Source organism: Maylandia zebra, linkage group LG19 (assembly GCF_041146795.1).
Source record: "Maylandia zebra isolate NMK-2024a linkage group LG19, Mzebra_GT3a, whole genome shotgun sequence".
In the NCBI taxonomy this organism is placed as follows: Eukaryota; Metazoa; Chordata; class Actinopteri; order Cichliformes; family Cichlidae; genus Maylandia; species Maylandia zebra.
Window position 1 is genome coordinate 5,317,543 of NC_135185.1, and position 24,666 is coordinate 5,342,208.

Consider the following 24,666-nt stretch of genomic DNA (forward strand, 5'->3'; position numbering starts at 1 on the left):
AACAACGTTGAATCGTTTTTCTTCCAAAAAAATGTTTTTCCTGGATGTCTTGAGTGGTCCTTTTTAAGTCATGCTATAATACATGTAATTGGTCAGGGCCCAAAAGATGAGTTCATGACTTCATGCTCCTTCTAAGGTTATTTGAAACTTGTTGTGATGGTTCACATGTTGTCAGGATTCACACTTTATGGGGACACTGTGACAACTCAGGCTTCTAATCACTGTGTTTCCTTTAATTTAGGTTAAGATTAAGATCAGAACACAGTTCAGTTCACAGAAGTTGAGAAACTTTTCTATGCAACCGGGATGTTGTGTTTTGGTGTCTCTTTTCCTTCATTGGTATCTGAAGCAGAGTCTGCCAGCATCCCCCTGGATGACCTGGAAGAAGGAGGGTTTATTTGAGCTTTTTGGTTATTTTGCACCAGAAAGCATCATGTTGCAAGAACTTAAAAAATGGATCATGTCTTTAGTTTTTGGCCGAATTTGAATCATTGACAGTTTTACAGTTTTCTTCTCAGCCTCTGCCAGAGCAGCACATTTTTTGAAACTATTGGTTTTTCTTCGGACATTCCAGGCTGTCCATGCGCGCATTTGTTTTTTTTAAATGGATGTTTCATTGGTTTTGTTTGTATTTTTATAGGTTGTTAGCGAACTACCTGAACAACTGAATTGGCTAGTACACCAGCCTAACTGACACTAATGAAAATCTTAGCATGTTAGCTTGGTGTATGTATGAATATTTACTTGTTTGCAGAGTTAGGGTATCGTGCTTATATCAAAGGATGACAGCAGATCTTTGAGCAGTGTGCATCATAGATGCTAATGTAACCAGAGGACCACAAAAACAGGGTTAGTTTGCAGATGTGAAACTTTGAGAAAAAGTTTAGCCCCATAAGAGGTTTAAAAAAAACAAAAAAAACAAAACAAAACAAAAAAACATCACCACACCCACATTTGTGGCCACCCTATGGATCTGTACCTCTGACAGCCAAAAACAAATCCTGAGTGTGCTCTTCCAAACATGTGCTCCTGGGTGTGGTGCAGAAAAGTAGTCTCAAGTGTGACTTCTGCTGCGGCTTGTTTTTGTTGCTTGAGAAGTTAGTTTGTTAGATTCTTTTTTTAATTGTTATTTTAACATGCAATCAGCAGCCAGCACACACAGCAGTTGACATTTCCTCAGCTTCCTCCGACTGTGTCAATAGCTCGCAGCTGCAGAACCAGCTCCATTGTTGTCGGTGCCGCTGTGTATGTGTGTGTGTGGGTTTTGTGTGGTTTTTTTTTTTTTTTTTTTTTTTTTTTAAAAAGTTGTGTGTGTGTTTGAGATACTTTGATGGTCTTCTGGCAGGTAGGAGTGCCGCTTGTTTGTGTACTGTAACCATGCTTGAACTGAAGTCTAAAGTGTCTCCTATGCTGGGAAAATGAGGCTGTCTGCTTTGGCTGCAGGAAAATGAACTCGTAGAGAGCTAAAACTGTAACAGGGGATGTTGTTTTTTTTCTTTTTTTTTCTATTTGCATGCGCTTACTATCAAAAAAAAAAGAACTCTTGACCTGCATGACCTTAGTGCACGAACACGCTCGCACACAAAAACTTGTAAATGTGCTTCCTGTGCCTTAAATTCAAACTGGAATGAGAATGCTTAATTTAAAGCCAATACTGGCATTACACTAATATAGGTTGTTTTTATATATGTGTGTGTGTTTGTTACTTTTAAAAATAATTGTTTTAAGATGGGGTTATTTGATCTCTTATATGATTTTAAAGATTTTCTTTTTTTGCTTTCCATGCTGAAATTCTTGGAATAATTCAGAGCTTGAGAGAAATGATTTCTGGACAAATCACTACATTTCATTAACAAACCAGTAAATTTGAAAATAATTTCGAGCGATGTCAACACACTGAAGCACATGGCTATCAACACAAGCTCGTGCAATTGGCTGAGAAGTGAGAGGAGGAGTGAGCGGTGACGGCACCAGCAGCATGATGACTGACATTAAAAATGATCACAAATAAAGTGTTATGAAATGTAACTGTCCCATGAAAAAGTGTTGTGGTTAATCACTTTGGCTTTCTAAATTTGGAGCTTTCTGAACACGTCTAATGTGACTTCATCTCCCCCCCCCCCCCCCCCCCCCTCCTGTGTCTCTCTCAACAGGGCTATGTCCTCGGCAGCCACCACAGCTCCCTCTGTGGACAAAGTGGACGGATTTTCACGGAAGTCTGTCAGGAAGGCCAAGCAGAAGCGGTCGCAGAGTTCGTCCCAGTTCCGCTCTCAGGGCAAACCTATAGAGCTCACGCCCTTGCCCCTGCTCAAGGGTAAGTAGAAACACATGTTTGCGTGTATGTGAGAGAAATCTGTGGTTTGTGGGGTGAGAGGCACAAGGGATGATGACCAAATCAAATACAAGTAACATCTAAAAGGCCCCTCTAGCTTTGCTTCTGTTAATCTAATTGTACTGAATTTGAACCCTGGTTCACTGACTCAGTTTCATTGCGTGTAATGTACACAAAAGTGTTATTATATTCAGACATTTTCATATTTCACAAGTATATTTTTTCAAAATTAATGACTAAATTAATGTAACATAAATGTCTGGATATAGGCTAGTCTAGCATTAATCAATCAGCTGAAATAACAGCTGTGATGAGCACTCGAAATCAACATAAACTAATGCTGAAGATCCAACAGTTGATAAGTCATGACTGGAATATTATTTTCACCACTATATAAGCTAACTGGATATGCTTTGCCTCTATATCTGTTACACTAGTCAGAGGCTCTTTCAGGGACTTCCTCTTTTTCACATTTTTATGTGTTAAATAATTTGATGACAGTGCCACATTAGCAAATAGCCTCCATAAACGCACACAGTTTGCAGTATTTTTTTGCAAAGAAATAGGGGATAAAATGTGCACGTCTACTCTTTGATGAAATGATACTAATGTTCTGAACATACAGCAGAGAAATTAAATGAAAGTAGGCTATCGATCACATCACACAGGTATTCAACTAATACTAATAACAATGATGGTATTCATAGCATTGATCATTTGTATCAATCTGCCCACCCCAAGTGAAAACTAAGCCAGCAAATGGCAAATTTCCCCCATTATGCTTAAGCGGCTACAGCAGTAATTACTCAGAATACAGATTTGTTCTGATTAGTTAAAATCAAGCTGAGCAGAGCAGATGATAGTTATGTGTAAACCCATGAAGTTTGATATTTAGGTAAGTAAAATGTCTTAAATGTGAAGTGGAGATTCATTCGTGGTAGTGTTAAACTTCTCTTCAGGGTTTTCAGGGCTTTGGGTGTGGCACCCCCCCCCCTCTGGAAAAATTGGGGTGTTCTAAAACCTTTGACCAGTAGTGTATCTGACAGAAAATAAGCAACTGCATGATGTTTTCACTTGTGAATAATTTGTGTGGACACCGTTCCTACCTTAAGTGCACAACACAGGCTTGTAAAAGGGGGACCTTCCAGGGGCTTTAAGCGTAGATGGCTCATTAAAACAGAAAGGTTTTTTTTTTTTTTTTAAATCATGACACTCACCTTCAATTTGTGTTTTGTCTCTGCCCATTGATGGCAAATTTAGTAGCATTGCTCTGTATAGTCTGGTTGGTTTAGTTCTGTTTGAATGCAGCTGCTTTTCTATGCCAACTATTCTCTGTATGCGAGTGTTTTATTAGTGACATGTCTAGACAGGCAGATCATTTCGATGATTGCAGAGAGCAGGTTGGTGCTAGAGGACGACCTGTACAAGTTATACAAGACCCATTCTAAAATTTACTGTGGTATTAAGACAGTCCACCTTAAAAATAATCTTATTTTATTGTCACAAGTAGTCATGGATTACTCAGTTGCTCTGCCCGATTCTGCTCAGGTCAGCTGGTTGTTGAGTTTGTGGGTTTTAAAGCATGTGTCTTACCAAGAGGGAAGTGGCCTCTGTTTGGCACGCTGTGTGACATCAACAGTCATAACAGAGTTGAAGGGTGTTTCCCCCGTCTCTTCTTTACTTTGAGTTTTCATTCATTATAAGTTTGCGATACCACTATATCAGCAAATGTCTAATACTGGCTAAAAAAATCAGTCTAAAGATGTTCTCATTAAATGCAAGATGTATGTGAGGAATAAGAAGATCATAGGTTAAAATATGAGGAATCTTCTGATTCCTCAAATGGTTTAATAATAATATACCCTAAGCTTGTTCTTGTTATATGTAGCTATTTGGCTGTCATGATGAAATGGACTTAACATTTGAACTGCCTTGAACAGAGATTGGCTCCTCACATTTTGTTTAAGCAAGAGGTTTTTTCAAGTTTAAAGTTGGAAACATGGATACATTTTCAGTTATCATAGAACCGCTGAGAAAGTCCAGAGGCTCAGGTTAGGAGGAACTGGCAAAGATCGATTTAAACGGATCTACACCCATATGTATGTTTTTGATCATGCCGCATTATAAGGGCATTTTCTCTAAATTGTTCGATAAAGAGTCTCAGTGTATTAATAAGTAATGGAATGTGTTCAAACGTCACATCTCATATAACTTTAACCTGCATTGTGACATGCTAAGTGAATAAGGCATCTGTGCTATGTAGCTGGGTGTAGTAATACACAATGTGTTACACTGACGTTTCACCTGAGTAAATACAACAGTGTGGTGGTGTGGTTTGGTAGTGACAGCAGGAATGCTGTCAGACAGAAACCAGACAGATCCTCCTCCTCTCTGAGACTGAGGGAAAGTCACTTCATAGCTCCATCTCAGGATGCAGGAAGAGGCAGAAGTGACTGATGAAGGCAGCTGAAGATAACAGTAGGCTCTCTTGTCTTAAAACTATGTTAAGGTCATCGTCTATTACACATTAAACTAACAAGTTACTACACTTGGTGCACTGAGTTAATCATAATCTCTGTGCTAACTGTCAAATGGTTCTGTTCTCTTATCTCATAGAAGCTTATATTCAGTGACACCTGTGCTGTATATGTAGACTCTGTCAGCACACAGCAACACGCTTGATCTCCAAACCTGTGTTGATTACTGTGGTTTCCATGAGCTGCAGATATTTTTAGTAAAGAGGTATAGTCTGTCTGCTAAAGAGAGAAGCAAAAACATCAGGGTAGTTCTAAATGTTTCAAAGAAATGCAGAACTAAATTTAATAGAAAGCCATGCTTCATTTCCTTTTTTGGAAAAGCAGAACAGCAAATCCACCTGGACAATGATAATATTAGGAAATAAAAAACAAGAAACAGAGCAGGTAAGAGTGCTTCAGGTGAGGTCGCAGACTAAACTTCACCTTGGTATACCCTTGGTTTTTTAGTGTGCTTTATAAATAAAGTTTATTCTTCTTCTTCTTATTATTATTATTATTAAATAAAACATGCTGAAGGTGGGACACATGACGTCCACTCAGTCGCCATGAATTCACGGTGGGAGTTACCCTCTCTGGAATACATCGGAAGTCACACAGACTTTGAACTAGGGACGTGGTGGTTAGAGGAGACTGTTGATGTGTAGAAACAGCTTCAGTGATAAATACAATTAGAACCATAGTGTGTGGAACCACAGTTATGGTGTCAGAGAGGAATCCCCCTTCTCAAGTGTTTTTGTGCAGTGAAGCCGTTAAAAAGCAGCAAGTGTACAGCGGATCATATTTCCTGTACTGTTTTTGCAAAAGGCTCTGCTTTCTTCTTCAAAAGGTTGCTTTCAGGAAATTCTGTCCTGTTGTCCTCCCAGTAAACCACCACTGCAAAAAATGCTGGAATCATCTGATAGAGTAGGTTGATAATTAAACAGCAGCACCACTCAGTGTGACCTCAGGTCCTCGAGTACGTGGTTGATACGATTAGTGATTTAAACCATACCCAGTAACCTGTGAGTCAGTTTCTTTTTTAAAAGTGACAACCCAGATGCAATTTGTTCTTTAAACAGTCATAAATTCTTTGGGATTTACATTGACAATTAAATATCAAATGCTTTTACAATTAAACCTGTCCTTACCAATGATGTCCTTATTGACTTGATCAGTCTTTTAATATTTTGTATCTCCTCAAAGAGAGTCACATCCAGTACTTACTTTAGATTTATCAAAATGTTTTAACACTGACGTGCATGTTTAGCTCTGATACTGACAGCGTAGTTGCCACAGTAATAATTATGACGCGTTTTCACCGTCTGTTTAAAACACTTCTCAGGTTTTTGGCTATACTGACACGATAACATCACACAGTTGCTTACTTGTCGGCACCAAATCCACGATACAAATCTCTTAACTCTTAAATAACCTTGTTTTTTTTCCACTCCTTATTCTGATGCTCAGTTTAAGCTTAAACAAGGCCATCTTTACCATGTCTAACATACCTGAAAGGATTGAGTTGCTGCCGTGTGATTGGCTGATTAGATATCTGTGTTAAGAGGTGTACCTAAGGCCATGTCCACACTAATATGTTTTGGTTTGAAAACGCATCATTTTGGCCTTCCGTCCACACTGAGACGGTGTTTTCAGTCAGGAAAAACGGAGCGTTTTGAAAACGCTCTCCAAAGCAGATTCATTTGAAAACTCTATTTTCGCGGCGCAGTGTGGACAGCGAACCCGGAGCCTTTTCGAAAACGATGACATATTTTAGTCATGTGATGCAGTCATGTGACCAATTAAACTAAGATAGTGGAGGGCATTACACAGCAGTTGTTTTGTTTGCTCTCAATTTTGACAGCTCTATTAAAGATTTAATATCAGTGTGTACATGCTCCAGATAGTTTTTCTTCAAGTTCTTTAATTCACGCTCGCTTTTGCAACCTTGTACTTTTGTGTTACTCGCACCAACAACTCCACCTCATTGTTGGTCCATTTAAAAAAAACTCTGTGCTTTTCCTCGACATTTTGCAGCAACGTTTCAAAGAGCTGGAAAGTAAATAAACAGCAGACAGAAATGAGGCAGGTCGAATTGTATTGCGTTTCACGCATGCGCAGTACTGGAACGTAAGCGTTTTCATCCGTTTCAGTGTGGATGAACAACTATGAAAACGATAGTGTGGACGCGGAGCGTTTTCAGACGTATACGCCGTTTTCAAATATATGTGGGCTAGTGCAGACATAGCTTAATAGTGACCAATGAAGTGTATGTAAACAGCTAACAGTGGTTTATTTTACAGTCTTACTGTATTTATTTGTGGTTCAGTGACTGAGCCGGCACACCGTCCGTCTTTTTCAACACTTCCATGGTTCAGTTTCACACGTTCACTTTGCATTCACACACATCCACACATTTCCCACCTCCTCAGTACAATCACAGTCTGCTGCTCCTGACCACTGCCTCAGCAGCTCCACTGGAGCTCCACTTTTAGCCCCGGACGGTCTCTTTACCTATTATGGATTTGAATTTTTGCTGTTATTCATTTTCTCCTGCCTCTATACTGGATTCTCTTCAGAATCTCTTTGAGCACAGACTCATGGGAAAATTAAAAAGAAAAAAAAATGTTTCAGTAACATGGACCTCCTGAGGTTTGCACCAATTCAATTCAGTTTTATTTATGTTTTATTTATATAATACAAATCACAACAACAGTTTCCTCAAGGTGCTTTATATTGTAAGGTAAAGACCCTGCAATAGTAGACAGAAACCTCTGCATTAAACACGTGTCTGTGTAAAAAGATTGTTTTTATACTGATTCTTAATGCAGCCGATTACACAGACTTTGTAATTTCACTGGACAAATTTCTTTCTTTCTTTCTTTTCTTTTTTGGGCAGTTCAGCAATGCGCTCGCTGTGTGGCCTTTACTTTTACAAATCCGTCCAGTTTATATATTTATATTTTTTGTGCCTTATCTGTCTCTATTGCCCTCTTCATTGTCCCTCGATAACACCCAGTGGAAAAAGGTCAGCACAGATACAGTCAAATCACACTGATTTTGAAAGTCAATCCACAGTCAGAAGTATCCATGTCCTCCTGTTTTCGCTCTTTGATGATGATTATGATGGATCCATATACTGGCTCCAAGCTCACACATTAACTTTAAAGCACACACAGAAGTCCGGGTGTGAACCCGTGTGCGCGCCCTGACACGTCTGTGCTGCAAGTGTCGGTTATATGTGCAGGCATGATGTGAAACTAGGGCTTTGCAGATTTTAATTTATTATGAATGTCAGCACAACGACAGTATTAATTGAATGTATCAATGGGCTCAACCCTGCGATGTGATCAAGCTGTTCTGTGCCGGGAACACATTTTAATGTTGCCATTCTGTTCCCAGCCCTGATCGCCTCCTTCATACGCTTGACAAGCATTAGCCAGTTAGCACAAGTATTGGCTTTAAAGGAAATTTCAACAATTAAGCTTGCTATTTAGACCCATCAGTCAGTGACTCCTGTTTCATTCAGATGTCACTCTTGCACCACATTTTGTGAAAAATGGTTTGGGCAAGTATGTGAGCCTCATGTTTGCTGTTAGCTTGTAAAGACTAAAGACCATTTGCAAGTCCCTGAGCATCCACGTGTGTCTGCGTAAAATAACATGCGTAACATTTCATAATCAGAAGGTAGGCTTAAGGGTCTTAACGTCTGCATGCCTGCTTGTTTTTTTTTTTTTTAAATGATTGCATGAACTTGTCTGCAGAGACTTTTCATTACGTTGCACCCCAGGCAGTGTAAGTAGAACAGGAATAACAGCTCGGCCATCGTGCCTTTAGCAGTCCCTGTCCACAACACAGTATAATTAAGACTTATTGTGACAGTTTTAGTGACTTGACACAGTTTTGCTTAACTGTTGACTGTGGCTGTTTTTACACATTGTACATACTGAATGAGTCTTAATGTAGATGGAATCCACTGAAATTAAAAAAAAAAAGCTTTAAATTGTTAGTTTACATAGACTTTAAGGAATGGTTCAGCACTTTGTGATTTGTCAGCATTACCTGATTGAAAGAACACATCAAAGAGGTTTCAGACCAGCTTTACTGTCAGCATTGGTGTATAGAGCACACTGATGACACTCGTGTGCCCTTTGGTTCACCGTGAGCTGGTGTCTACATGCAAACATACAGCTGCGTTGAGTTTGGAGAGAACCCGGACGGTCTCATTTATTTCCCAGGATTTGGATCCATCTGATCACAAGACGACTGCACCAACCTCTGAGCCTCCCTCCACTCCCATATATGTCCACTTAAACCAAGTGAAAGAACAAGGATTAAGTTTGTCTCTTCCACTTGTCTGTTTTGAACTTTACACTATAAACAGCAGGCCCTCTGTGACGAATACCAAAAGCCCAGTGTTAAGGCACCAACCAGTAAAATTGAGTTAATACATGAAATCAGTCATTGAAGACAAACAGAGCCAGCGTCAGATGATCATAATGCATTTGTGGCCTCCAGGTGGCGAACACAAGGACTGACATTTGTTGGCCCCGCTCCGTGTGTGTGTGTGTGTGTGTGTGTGTGTGTGTGTGTGTTTAATTACTGACAGGCACTTCTACCTCTAATCTCTCTGCAGTATATAACTGCCAGGAAGAGGTGTGCTGGGCAACTATGCTGTATTTTATTAACTGGCTTACAGAGTTCACACCATGACTCAAACCATTTGGGAGTGTTTTAGACCAGCATTCAGAGAAAGAACTGGGGCATATATATTATACATTTGTATACATTTCTACTGTTTTAAAGATTATTCTGTCTTTTTATGTTGTAGTTTTTGATTGTTTTAGTTGCCTTGAAGACATGTCTCCTATTTGTTTGAAGTTTGAGTTTGAAATTCCTGCTACTTGATTTTTCATGATTTTCTCTTCTTTTCACATCCTTCGTGTAGTCTTGTGGGGTGCGTATTTTATGATTCATTTCCTACTTTTCTTGTTTATTTCTATAAGCTCTCTATATTTACTTCCTGCCTTGAGGTGTACATGTGTGTAGCAGAGGTGGGAGTTAATCTGGTCTAGTGTATTCTGACTTTAGAGGTTTAGCAGACTGCAAAAGCACATCATCAGGATGCACAAATCATATCGTATTCCCTCTCCATTTCCTTCTCCTGCTCCTTTTTGTGGGTCAGTTGCAGGCACAGGTCAGACTTGAGCCAGAAGTGACAAGCAGGGTCTTGATGAGGCACGGTGGATTACATAAATCCAGTCGTTGGCAGCAGGCTCATTCCTGGATATTTAGAGGAAGACAAGTAAGACACTGTCTCCTCAAGGGAATCCTGGGGAGGAGGGGAAAGGATGACGCACACTGCCAGGAATTTTCACAATAAACCCGGTGAATGACACCACCCCGTCTTCTGCAGGTATACACATTTCTCGGTATTGTAATGATTAACAGGATCACGAGAATGTGTGCACCTTGTGCACCGTGTACACCACATCCGACATGAATAAAAATAAAAATGTCATATTTTTACATTTTTAAAAAGATCCCCTGTTCGATCCCGAGAGGAGACGCATATTCCTTTGAGTTTTGCTTCAAGAATGGCATCCGCTGTAAAAATGCCAGATCAAACATGCGGAGATACCCGCTGTGACGGCCCCTTGTGAATAAGGAAGCAGCTGAATGTAGCTGCTTCTTCAGATTTTCACATAGCAAAATGTTAAAAATAAAAATCAACGCCTCCCTTCAAGCTGTATAGTTAATTGACGATGTAGTTTGGCGTATCTTTGTGTAGAACAAATAACTGAGCGTCTGTGTTCAGGGTGTATGCTATATTTACCAAATTAAACAAATGTATACTGGAGAAACTCAGTAACAGTAATGTTGTGTTTGACGTGTACAAACATGCCATTCTTCACCTTGTTTGCTAACATTGTTGGCTTTTTGATGTCTGAAAATAATAACTTGTTATTGACATTAAGTCTAATAATTAATAGAACAATCTTTGGGTATATATGCTATATCATAAATGATTTTAGCTTATTAGTTAATAAACAGTAACTGCCAAATGTGACTGGGTGAACTATACACTCAAAACCGTGCAAGCTGAATAAAGTGTAACTGAAGAAGCCTGCATAGGCTCAGTGTCCTGATTTGGAATGGGTGCATGTGCAGTTACAGCTTGTACTCTGTAGACAGTGGAGGTCGTTGGTTTCATTCTTTTAATTAGCAAAACATCCCAAAAAAGACTGAGAATGATGCTGCTTTCGGCTCCTCAGCTTCCACTTGGCAGACTGCCCTTTAGCAAGGAGCTAAATCTTCCCAAACAAGACTGCATTTGTACTACACATCTCCCAGGCTGGGCTGCATAACTGTGAATGCGAAGCAAAAATGTAAAAAATGACGACCCAGCCGGGTTCTTCTGAATCAATAGAGTTTAAATAGAAAGCCAACTGCTCCCTCCTCTAAAAGATTGAAATGAAAATTGGAAACGGTACACGGCTCGTGCTCTCTGCAGACCTCTGGGGACTTTAAGAGTTTCAGCTTGCTGCTACTTGTGCTTGTGCGTAGTAAAAGTTTTCTCCAACGTGATAAACATTCACAAGAGGAAGGCAGAAAAAAATTGCCAGCACGATCCCCACTTACTGTCAGAGTTGGCATAGCAACAAAATCATCCCTTTAGCTGGATGCATCCAGCGTGCAAGTTACACAGTTAAAGGATACTGCTGTGACATTGTAAATATGCACAGAATTATATAATCTAATTTACATTCCTGTTACAGTTGGCTACATTCATTTAAGGAGGCAGGATGAATAAGCAGAGGCAGAGAGTGGTGATCAGCCTGGTGGGTCACCTGCAGGAAGGCATAAGAGTCCTCTAATGTTATGTTGTTGGGGAAAGGAGCTAGTTAGAGACGCTGAAACTTTAATACATTCACCTTTTCCTGAGAGCTAAAATGACTAAGGATGTCCTGATTCATGAATTGATATTTACTGTGCTGACTGCCTTCAATCCATCGGCAGATAAGATTGAGATTTAAACGAACCAGTGACTGATTTTTATGTCTTTTGTCTCATCAGTTTTATTCTGGTTAAGTGATTATTTTCAGTCAGTCTGAGCTAGAGCTGGGCGATAGAACGATAACGATATGTATCGCGATATAACTTTTACTCGATAGAGAAATTAAGCTATCGCGATAGACCTCGCCGCTCTTGTCCTCTTTAAAAAAAAAAAAAAAAAAAAAAAAAAGGTCAGCCAATCCAAATTAAGTAGCGCAGAGCCGAACCAATCACAGCCGCAGCGTCACGTCGCGTGACTTGTTACGTACAGCACAAGTGCCAAGCCGCACGTGTGTTTGTTTGGGAAGCAGCCAGCGGGTAATGGAGGAAATGAGTGCGCCGACTAGAAAAATCAACCGAGCGTGACCGAAGAGAAAACAGATGATGGTTCCAATGCCGGAGAGATTGTCGAACGGAAGAGCCATAGAAGTTCCGTAGTGTGAAGGTATTTCGGCTATTTCAAGTCTGACAAAAAACAGAGTAGCGTGCACTGTAAATTGTGCCGAAAACAAGTCTGGAAATACAATAAACTGGTGCATGCGTCACACTGTGCGCCACGTTATTGTTTCGGTGAAATGAATTTCTACAATACTGTTACTGTTAATTCTACTCTCTGCAGTGTTTAAATGCTTACATATACACACAGTTACTGTCCCTCCACACATACGACTCGGTTCTGCTTCTATGCCCCAGCTTTGTTTACTTTTTCCCACCGAGGCTTCTAGACTTCTGATTGGCCAACATTTCTGCACGGTTAGGAATCTAGCGCCACCTGCTGCTTTGGCATGTTCATAGCAGCGTTTTCCTTCATGTCTGCCTTTATGTGTGGACGGGATTATTTTTTAAAACGAAAACGGAAAATCTCTGTTTTCAAAAATACCTGTGTACGTGTGGACGTAGCCTCAGTCTCTAACTGGAAGCGCTAATTCGTCATTCGGCTTTTGTCAGACTAAAGTAACTGTTAAAACTGTTTGAAAAGCTAAGCTATACAACAAGGAGAGATTGAGAATTTCCTTTTAGTTCTCAGTTTATTTGATATTGACAAAAGTTAGTCAGTTTTGTCTGTTCTTCTGTAAAACAAACTAAGATTTATTTTTAGAATAATATTTTGTTTCTAAGTGGAATTGACAATTTAGTCTGTTTCGTTTGTTCTATTTTGAAACTTAAACGCTTTAGCGGCTGCCTTTTGTGTAGTTTGCAATATTTGCCTTTATTTATCTGAAAAAGTCTCATGTTCCTTAAGTACATCTACCCTGTTGAACTTATTATGGGAAATAAATATTTAAATAAGAACAAGCTGCTGATTATTTCACATTTTACTTGTGAGCAACGGCACATTTAAATCTTACAAATTCTTACAAGTTATTTGGCTTATATCGTGATAGATATCGTTATCGCCTGAAATGAAAAAAACATATCGTGATATGAAAAAATTTCATATCGCCCAGCTCTAGTCTGAGCACAAAAAGGACCTTTCACCTGCTGTTTTAACACTTGCCTGTGCCTGTTGAGCTTAGTCCATGAAGTAGAATTACTACAGCAGATCTGAAGCCCTCTAACTGCTGTGTGGAGAGAATTCCTTTAGGAGTCAGGATTCCTTTCCCACTCCTGCACATTGTCCTTTTCCTCTTCCCAGCTCTCGTGTAGGTGCTTTCCTCTCATGCCACGCTGATGTCTTATAGTCAGCTCCTTCTAATTACAGCTGCTGTAGTAGAAATAGGAAAAACTATAACAATAGAAGCCTTTTAATGGCTATATCTGGTTTTGACAGCAACCGCAGGCTAACGTGGGCTATATTCTCCTGTGGTTGAACGTGTCCTTGACATTTTCAACCCAAATTAGGTTCCCCTCATGTCTTAAGCTCATGTCCACTTGGCGTAGGAGGACTGGTCTCTCTCTGACCTATCCTTGGACAGCAGTCTTTAAAGGAAAAAAAATAAATAAAAAGAGAGAAAAAATTAAAAGGAGATGTAGAATTCTGCACAACCCTCCAGTAGCTCTCTTTGCGGCTGCCTCTGTTCTCTATTCGGCCAATGAATCCCACCAACGTGCTTCCTCGTCCCCCACCACTCACGTCCTCTCCTCAGAAGAAACCCGAGCTGCGAGGTGTCTCTTTACATTTTTTTTTTCAGCCCGACTCGGTACAGACGAGCCACAACAAGAGCACGGGTTCCCCAAAACTTCTGTTGTCCACATGTTCGACTCAGACCAGCTCACATAGTGACGTCCATGACTGCCGGTTTCTGCTGTTGGTTCCTAATAGGGAGAGGAAACCTGATTAAGTGAGTGACAGTTTTATGTGTGAGTATTGTGTGGGAGTGCATAGTTGCTAGCCCATGAGCATTGAGTGTTAAAGTTAGCCTCTGCTGTCAAGGGCTGTTGCCGATACCAGCCGGCCTAGCCTGTCATGTGTGTGTGAGACAGACAGAAAGGTAGACTTAAAATGGAATGGGAATGGTAACAGAAGATGAGTGTTTTTGCTGGCTGAAAGGAGAATGGAAAGTTCGCTGGTGGAAGGAGGACATTTTATCCTGAAAGTGAAAACATTCTTCTACAGGTTGTGGAATGTTTGAGTTTGTAGCATAGCAGGTGTTAGCTGTGCTGCTGCACTTCCATCTGCATTATTGTTAAGCTTAGGTCAGTGCACATGTATAATATTTACAGATGTGGATTGTTCAATAACATTTTTAGTGGCTAAATAAGAGTTTAGTTTGTAAAGTGTTGAACTAGCAGAACACTTCAGATATCAACATACTGTATAACTGAATAGTGTTGCATTTTAAGGCCATGTTATCCAACACTGGTCTAATAAACGTGGGTAGCACATCAAGTATGATACATGTAGACTATACCATGATAAGTCTACCTGCTGGATCATTGCCAGGGGCACAGCTGGTAGTCCTCCATTACATGCTATACTCCCCTTGGCTCGGCTATAACAGCTGGAGGATATAAAGAAGTGATCCCCTGGCACATCTTAGTTGAAGTCTGAAACATTTTTTGTCTTTATCACCTCTATCTCTTCTGTTTCTTTCATTCTTTCTTTTTTGGCTAGCGATATAACCCTGATTCTTTCACATTGGTCATCCTAAAATCGGATGGCATCAAAACTTAATGGACTTGTGGTAGTTTTGTGTATAACTCCAGCAAACTTAATAAACCAATTACTTGACTTTCTTGATCCTGTAACTGTCAAAAAAGGCACTAATCATTGTTTTGATGTTGTGTTGAGGTTTCTCTTGTTACTTGGTAGTAGAAATGGTACTACACACATGTAGTATTAACATTTCATAACCTGCCTTTTGAACTTGGCCTATCAAAAAGTGCTGATGGAATTCCTGACGTGGCTGTTGTGTTTTTGGAAAACACTGCAGCAGCGGGTAGCGAGAGAGCTTAAGGTGAGGGATGGGTACCTCCTGTCTTGTGCTGTGTTGGTGTTAACAGCTGTTGGAATTCCCGCTATGTGAGATCTACAAGCATCCTGGCCCTCTAACCTAGACTCGTGAAGAGCGTCTTTGTCTGAACCATCCCAGGTGATCGTCCCTGCTGCTGCTGCTGCTTCTGCTGCTGCCTCAGAGAGCAGATTTTAGTTTTCAGGCTTTGACTTGATGCTCTCAAAACAGAGTCTTACTCAAGGAAACTTTGATATGACACATCAGCTGTCAGCCGGTCCAAATAGTTGACCTTTCAGTTATGTGAAATACTGCTGCTACACTGAATACTGATGTCTCGAGACATTTTATTTTATTTTATTTATTTTTTTGGATTATTTATTTAGGTAACACTTTCATTTTATATTAATGAATTGACCTTGGCTTGATGCTTGATGCTAACTGCATTGAACAGCCCATAACCTACCTACCACTTTAGGTACTATTCATTCAGAGGTAGTTTAAAACATTGTTATGCATATTTAGCTGCTATTTCAAAATGAAATTCATTATCCACAAGCATTATTAGCAGGGATGAGCAGGGATAGAAACCTTTATGCACACTGTGATAGCTATATGTCATGTATACAAGTTGAACTCTGCAGGGTCTGCAAACCTAACCTCAGAGGGGTAGGCTGCACTGCTGTTCCATTTATCCTTTTCTTATATCTGTAGCAGAAGTTGCATTTGTTTTACAATGAAATATATTTCAGGCATTTTGTACCTGTGACACAGTGCTATCAGAGTGATTGAGTGAAAGTGACTAGGGCCTCCATGGCCCTGCCATCTGTTGTGTTGTTGGCTGCAGCAGTCGGGAGCAAAGTTTACCCAGGACAAGTGCATGTGTTAATGATTGACAGCGTCCTGGCGCCTTGCAGGAACTCTTATATGAGACCTGAGAACACAGAGATAGGGGCACAGGGAGTTTGTATCTGGGTCATGAATATATATTTATGTTCAGGTTTTTCCATTACACCAGTCCTACCCTGCTACCTGTACTGTATGTACAACTTTATTTCGGGAAGATATGTAAATCCAAATCATGTAAATCCTTTGCAAACAAGGAAACATCAGAATGTATTAGATCACATAATGTCTGATTGTAGTTCTGTTTTTGGTTTTGTTTTGTTGAAAAGAAATGATTTTGATCATTTGATTGGTGATCTCAACATCATTGCCCCCACCTTTCATTCATGCATGCTGTATTCTGGCATTGGACCATAAGAGAGCAATCTTTGCTGCTGAGCTCAGTGAGCTGTTAGAAATGCCCTCTGTAAGTAGAAGATTAAGAATAACTAGTAAAGGTGACCCAGCTAATATGAACAAAGCTGTATGAACTATTTGCACGCTCTAGATTGTGGGTAAAAAGGGGAATAAGCTGAAGTCAGCAAGCCCTCCAGAAATACTCTATAGGAGAAAATTGGACTGCCCTTTGGTTATGAATATCACAATCAACTCATTTAAATTTAGACTACTATTCTCACCTACTGAGTATGATTATGCAATGGTCACTGAGTGGTTATATCCCTTTATTCTGATGCAATGTACATTTATTTTGTTGATTAGAAAAATCCCATACATCTGCAGATTGTTTTGAGTCCTACTTTCCACGTTGCTTGTTTAGATCGTTTGTACGCACATTCTGCCAGTCATCGTCTGAAATACAAACCCTACACTCATTCTTCCATTTAGATTTCAATTTATTAGTTCATTTTCCCCCATTCATAATGTTAGTAAGAAGTTTGTTCCTGCTCATTATTGGTTTTACTGTTTAATAAGGATGGGAATTGATAAGAATTTCGCAATTCCAGTTCCATTATTGATATCACTTATCGATTCCATTCATTTTTGATTTCCTTATTGATTGTCATTGTGCATGCTGAAGGTATTTCCCCTCTTGGTTGTGATCATTACTGGGGTCATTACTCAAAAAAGTAATTATTACACAGAACACATTTCTTAAAAGTAATGCAGTACGATACTTAATTACACCCAGGTTAAAGACTTTGTTATACTACTGTTTGTTACGTTACTTTCATGTTACTTGGTAAAATGATCTGAAACACACATTACCATAATTGCTATTTAACAATATAAACCTGCAGGCTACAGCCCCACACACCAACACAAATTCCTATCCTAATGAGGACACAAATATGATCTTTCTTTTAGTGTTCATGAACACAAAGCAAAGATGAAAACCAACACAAAGAGACTTCAAAATGATCGTCCCCGTGATTCTACTGCAGACACATGAACAGGTAGAAATAGAGGCTGCAGCCTGATTAGTCAACAGTTTGTTACCTGTTGAAGTTCAGCAGCAGCTCACTTTATCACAGTGCTGGGCTGGGGTCAGCATTAACTCAGCTTTAACATCCTTCTGCCTTCTTGGCTAGCTTAGCCTTAGCATGCTGTCTGTGCACGTGCTTGTAAAAAGCTGAAGTTGTGTTAACAGTACGATGCATCTTTGTTCTGGAGCAGGCTTTATTTTACCATAAAGCTCCCACCCTTTTATGCAATAAAAATAAAAGTAATGTCCATATCCACTGTTTTCCTCCACTGACACACAAACTGAAATCATCTGATTGCAGCGAGAGTGCACGAACCGATAAGCGGGATTGATATACAGGCAGACTAACGATTCCAAGGAATTGGTCTACTGAGAACCAGTTCTCTACAAGAACAAGTCTTTGATTCCCATCCTTACTATTAAAGTACGTTGTATTTCTAAAGTACCTGAGCCATAACTTTATATGAATTTCCTGGAAGAAGTGCAGTTCTCCATCTGACGAAACTGAACGCTAGGAATCGATACCAATCTAATTTCAATATTTAAACCTCCCATCAGTTCTCACTATGACCATTCTGTGACCTTTGGTTTTAGCTCCCAGTGTGCTGTCTATATAGAGTTTTCTTTCCCATTAATGGCATGTGTAGTTGTGAAATTCATGTGCTTTATAGCTTCAGTAAGTTCTAAATCTTCTCAGCAGAAACATGAGTTTGGGAATGGTAACCTTTGTTGTGGTTACAAACAACAAAAAGATAAACAAATCTTCTGTTCAAGGTCTCTGACCATTGTTCCTTTTAGCTTCGCATCATCCCTTATTAACTGTGCTAGGGGTTCAGTGTACAAAGCAAATGGAGTAGGGCTAAGTGGGCATCCGTGCTGGCAACCCCTCTCTGGGTTTCTATTCTGATTGAGGTGCCTGCTAATTTTAATTCTGGTATTTGGCAAGTTTTACAAAGTTTTGATGCATTTAATAAACTAAATGGGGCCTGGATGCTATCCCAGCTGTCTCAGGGAGAGAGGCCTTTTGCCATCTTTACTAATTACTGTAATATTTTCCTAATTCACCTGATCAATTATCCAAGGTCTTCCTGTACCTAAATTGGTCTCTATATATTTAAATTTTTTTGTGTGTGGTATAATTGAAATGATCGCCTCCCTCCATGTCTTTGGTGCCTCATCTTCCTTCAGAATGTGATAAGAAGTACTGGAATTATCTGATCCTTAAACCACATGTACCATTTGACAGGAAGCTGTCCGTATAGTGAAATGTCAGGGAGGTATGTCCAAAAAGAAAAGGAGACTGCCCATTTGCCATTCTATACAGGTGAAACTAAGGAACATTTCAGTTCTGCATTGAAAGTGTAATTGCTTTAAGCAGCAGCACTTTGAACCATTTCAGCCTTTGTTTGATTTGGTTGCCATGGTTACAGTGGCCCTTTAACTTGAGTTGCGTTCATTTCAGCCCAGCATCGTGATCATCTGTTAGTTGGTGGTGAATCAGCTTCCTGTTGAGGTTGGGATTGACAGCTGATGTTGCTGGGTCACGTCTGTCCTGGTTTGAAGACCAAAACCGAACAGATGTTATGACAGTGAGCATTTATCATCTCATCTCACTTTAATCCTTTATGTAATGTTTAACCTCTTTGGCTCATGGGCCCTGTATTGACAGCAGTGAATGCTGGGAAAGGGGAGACTGAAAACACACAGTTCCTTTTTGAATTTAAACAGTTGTATAAATATTTTGTTTGCTGAAGTTTGAAGCCAGATTTGACATTGCCTTGGGGTAACTGGCACTACTATTAGTGGGTAGCAGTCAGGTGGTAAGGTTAGAATTTGGTATAAACAACATGAAAGCGTGGATCCATCCATCCCAGCGCAGACTGCTGGTGGTGTAATGGTGTGGGTGGATTTTTTCTTGGCACAGTTTGAGCTTCTTAGTACCGTTTGAGCATCATTTAGACACAGCCTATCTGAGTATTGTTGCTGACCATGTCCATCCATTTATGACTACAGTGCCCTCATCCCCTAGAACTGTAGAAAACTGCGTCATGGATTTGTAGCTGACAAATTTGCAGCATCTTCATGATGCTATCAAGTCAGCATGGCTCAGCATGAATCATCAAAGCTACTTTAGCAGAGTGCAAGAGTAAAATTATAGATCTGAAAATGAACATAAAAGGTCCCCTTAAACTAGCAGTTTCTTCTATTTTTGTTTGCAAAGAGAGTATTTTGCAAAACAATACAGGCTTGACAATGTTAAAAGCTTAGTATTTGAGCACTTTATCCACTTAGTTGCCCTCTTTTTGGAGATGACAAAGTGAAAATTGTCATTTTTTTGTAGAGCTGCTGATGAGGCATAGTTAATCCCTGTTTTCTCCTCTCTCACTGGCTATTTGTTCTCAATTGCTAAAAGGGGATGGGGCTGAAAAATTATGGAGAGAAATTTGCCTGAAAACGGTTGCAAATGTGAACGATATGATTCCCAAGCTCAAACTACGACTTACAGCTCTGTGCAATGATTTGTGTGTAACTTTTGTGGAGTCACACGTGGTCAGATTGCTTTGTATTTGTGTGTGGATTGAAGCATGCACGTGTGACTCCTCCAAAGTTACACACAGACCATTGTACACAGTTGTAAATCTTAGCTAATGCTTGTGAATCCCATTGCACACACTTGCAACCCTTTTGAGGCGAATCTCTCTCCATAAAGAATCAACACCTTTTTATCAGCGTAAATAACATTAATTGAAAGCCACAATCAGAAGCAAGAAGTGCAAAGGCCACACCCAAAGCATCCCTCCATCAGAGGGTATGTCTGCCTTTACTCCTTATCTGCAGTCCTGACTGTTTATACCTTTATGACTGTTGTTTGCGTTGGCAGAAGACAAAGTGTGTGTGTACATAGAGCGCTCTCTCTCTTTCACAGGACTAATTCTGCAAATTAACCTTCGTACTATGCCCATGTGCTGCAGCCGCTTGTGCTTGCTCTCACTCTTACTCTCTCTCTCTCCTGCTGTAACTCAAGCCTGTTCACCCGGTCACACACATTGACTGCTTTTAGAGATGAGGGACTTTCCCATTTACACTGTGTGTGTCTGTGTGTGTGTACTCTTCTTAAAGAGTGTGCCGCCTGGTCACCTGATACTTTTCTATGATTCCCCTCCTAGATTTGTACTTCCACTAAAGTCTCTCCTGTACTGCACGGACGATAGTATAATCTAAAAGATGGTGAAGGATAGTATTGAGACACTTAGCATTTCAATAGTCTCCTCAAATTTTATTGGCGCGCTAAATTGTGCTAAAATCGATATTACATTTTCATTCATATCAGAGTGAGGGGGTGAGATAATTTCCCCCACACATTTTTATTGTGTTTTTGTTTGTATTTATTTTTATTCTTGTTCCAAAGGATTTCTTCACCAAAGGCTTTGATTCAGTCTTGTTCTTTGTTTCCAAACCTGCCGCTGTCTTAAAGCCTTAGTTTTCTGTGTATATTTATCCCAGTAGCCGTGCCCCACTTTGTATTTATACCCCGTCAACATGCGGAGTTCACCCGCAGGCCACACGGAAACAGTTGACTGCTTCAGCTCAACTTCACTTGTTCCAAGGACAGACGTCATCACTCACATGATTAGCTGTGGGCACAAACATTATATTTTCCCTTGTTAGTCTTAATATCTCGGTTCGTTCATGTTATTAATGAGGAAATGACTGTTTGCTTTTGAAATCACCTTTGCTAAATGCTAAAATTCCCCTGTTTCATTCACCCACCACCCTAAATTTAATGATGAGATGCTGTTGTAATGTGAAAGGCATGCCATGCTTTGGTAGATGGAGAAAAAAACCAAACACTTTTTGTGCCCTGCTTGCTTCCACTGCAGAGTCACTATTTTTGCCAACTCATTAGAGCATGCGTTTCAGAATTTCTGCTAAATGGCTGAATGATAAGCTTACTAAACAACAGATTTTACAAGCTTTTTTTTTAAATAGACAATTACAAATGTAAGCTGCTGGATTCTGACCCTTCATTCAATAGGTTCATGCTGTTATGTAATTAGCCTGACTTATAGGATTTCCTGCAGCGAGACATCCAACTGCTCTCTCGTGCTGTGAGTTAAGTTTTTTTCCACCATTAATTAAGCAGCACCGACTTCTCTCTTCCTCTGCCAGGGAGCCCAGATGAGAGTCTCTTCCAAAGCTGAGAAACGGAACAGAACTAAGAGGGCAGGGAGGAGGAGGAGAAAATCAGGGTGAGGCTGAAGCCAGAGTGGTGCATCAGTGTTTCCGCAGGCCAGAGCCGCGCTCATAAAGTATCTCAGAATAGTTTCGTTGATATGAGAGCAGTTTGCTTTGCAAGAAGTTGTGAAGCTTTTCTAGTTCTGTGACCTAGTGTCTACCATCATGCTTGATGGTCTTTCAAGGACACAGAGTTAAAGTCTGTGAGGTTTCTAAAGAAATTGCTCTTTGAGTCAGAAAGATTCATTTGGACAATTGAATATGACAGTGTTACTCCAGACTGATACCCCTGAAACATTGGATTATGAAGTTCACATCTGTATTGTGGAGTGTTCAAAACCTCTGTCTAATATTCTTATTGTGGCTGAAGGTCTGTTTGTCTAATGATGTCTGCGTGAAGTTGTGAGTCAAATGGGAACAGAAAGGAGTGCAGTAAATATGTTCACCCTGCTATAAATCTTACAGTTTATTTAACTAATAAACACCTCTCAGGCTACTTAAGTAATCTAGAAGCTGACAACACAAATGACTTCAGGTGCAGTGCTTGTTTTTGCCTTTGCTGATAATCTGAGAGAGTTTATTATTTTGTCATTTAGACTGAGGCTGAATAATGAAGTGATAATGAAGTTGGTTAGAAGCTTTGGCAGCACTTAGTATGAGGATTTTTCACTCAGATGGACTAAATGGTTGAATTAGAGAAATAAAATCTTAGCATATCAATCTCTATTGATTTATGTTTGTCAGAATTTCATTATGGACGATTACTTCTTACAGCGCCTTTTTAGATGGTGTAACAGGGACGGTCATGTAATGTTGTATTTAACATTGTATTGCATGCATCTAATAGATCACGTTCTTCGTCTGTGTTAGACTTAGGGCTGAACGATATATCGCATTTGCGATAATATCGCGACATGATCAAGTGCAATTTTCTAACCGCAAAGGCTGCGATTATACTGCGATTATATTATACAATTCATGGGCTGCATCCTCCTGAGGCCGCATTTGTAGACCGATTACGTCACAGCGACGCGCCGAAGGCTGTCCAAATTACTACCATATCCCAGAATTCATAGCGCGGCCCAGCCAAACTCCAGTTTCCAGCAATGGCGGCCGCTACTAAGTTTTAAAATTACTCATACTAATCTTTCTGGGTCACAAAATAAACTTTTAACATATTTTCAGGCGAGAAAGTAGTTGTGTAAACATCAAATATCTGCTCGGTTTATCAAGATCTCCCATATTTGCAAAAGTGCTTCGACGTTTTCAGAGGCGTCTGCTACCCACCAGCTCGACAGCTAGCCGGGAGCTCGAGGGTTACTGATGCGGCCGAGAACGGCACAACTCCCGGCACATCATTTTCAGATCACCGCGGAGTTTCGCTGCTCGGGTTAAACGTAATATATAAGTCACTTAGACAACCTAAAAATGTTATTGTTGGGCTTTTTTCAGTGTTTTGTTTGTTCGTGAGTAAATCGGTTTGGCTGAGATTAAAGTTATTAGATTAGATAAAATAAAACTTTATTAATCCCCCGGGTGGGTTCCTCCTTGGTTTTCACACAGCTGACTAAACGTCAAACAGAAAACTTATTAAACAGAAGTATGAGACAGTCGAGAATTTACACCAGTGTCTGGTTATATTTTAGATAGCAAGAAGCAGACGGCCGAGTTTATTAAACTCCACCGAGACAGCGGTGACGCTAATCAGAACTAGCCTTCTGATTAGCTAATCCAATTTCACGCCTTTAAACTTTAAAGGCGTGTTTGTGTGTGTGTTTATACAATTGCTATTATGTTTGCACTTTATGTGTAATGTTACTGACTGCAGAGATCAGTAAGATGTGTGTATTTTTTATTTATTAGTTTTATTTATTTAATATTATTTTTTAATTGAATGACTGTCTAGTAGTTCACAGATGTCGAAAAACTGAGTGTGGTAAAGCCACTGATTTTGTTTATGTATATTTCTGCAATCTGCACATTGCACTGACTTTCATTTTAATGTTTACACCAGGGTTCCTTGTCAGCACTTTATGCTCAGATGTTTGTAAGCTAAAAATAAACTATTGTGTATGTTCAAATATACTGTTGTGATTGAAGAAGTTAAATAAAAATGTCAGTCATCAATTCATGCATCACCTCATGTCATCATAACAGAGGTCTGTCTTCCAGGAAAGAACAGTTTAAAATTAATGTAATATAGTATTGGCCATACTATATGATGTATTGCTTGTCTTTGTTTAATAATACAGAAGACAAAGACCTTAAAAAATAATCGCATATCGCATCGCAATCGCAATATTGGGGCAAAAAATCGCAATTAGATTATTTTCCATAATCGTTCAGCCCCAGTTAGACTTGCAGAGAAGCTGTGAGTGTTTGTGCATTAGGGTTTCCTTCTTCTTCTTCTTTTTTCCTGGTCCCTGTATGCTGGTCAGTGTACTTCCCACCTACAAAGCTTGAAATAAGTTTAGCTAATCCATGGGCACCAACTGTTTTGACTTATATTTGATAGCCAGTATTAATTTCTAAAAGTGCCCCCAAAGTTTTCTCGATTTGCAAGTCTTAACCACAAATGTAAACCAAGCTGTTCTTGACCTAAGCATCATAAAGGTATTGAAGCTACCAGACATAGCAAGTCTAGATATATAAGAAAAAACAGAATACATGCAGGCGTATTCCTTCCAACTATTTTCTTTTGCAGCCTACGTTTTACTAGCCTCTGCTGCAGTCATATTGTCATTCCGATCCTACAAATCATGGCTTGCTGTTGCTCAAAGAGACTGACAGTGTGGATCAGCAACCGCT

General features: G+C 39.8%; 1 protein-coding gene across 4 annotated transcripts in view; it reads left to right on the forward strand.

Annotated features, from left to right (window-relative positions):
* ppp2r5eb (protein phosphatase 2, regulatory subunit B', epsilon isoform b) overlaps positions 1–24,666 on the forward strand; it is a 53,258-nt gene that overhangs the window by 8,518 nt on the left and 20,074 nt on the right. For 3 of the 4 annotated variants that reach the window (XM_004554680.3, XM_004554681.3, XM_004554679.6), the window contains exon 2: positions 2,154–2,314. In XM_004554680.3, the coding sequence (XP_004554737.1) occupies positions 2,154–2,314 (161 nt within the window). Of the gene's footprint in view, positions 1–2,153; positions 2,315–14,044; positions 14,184–24,666 lie in introns of those variants that run through there. The other variant, XM_004554682.6, reaches the window with a different exon arrangement.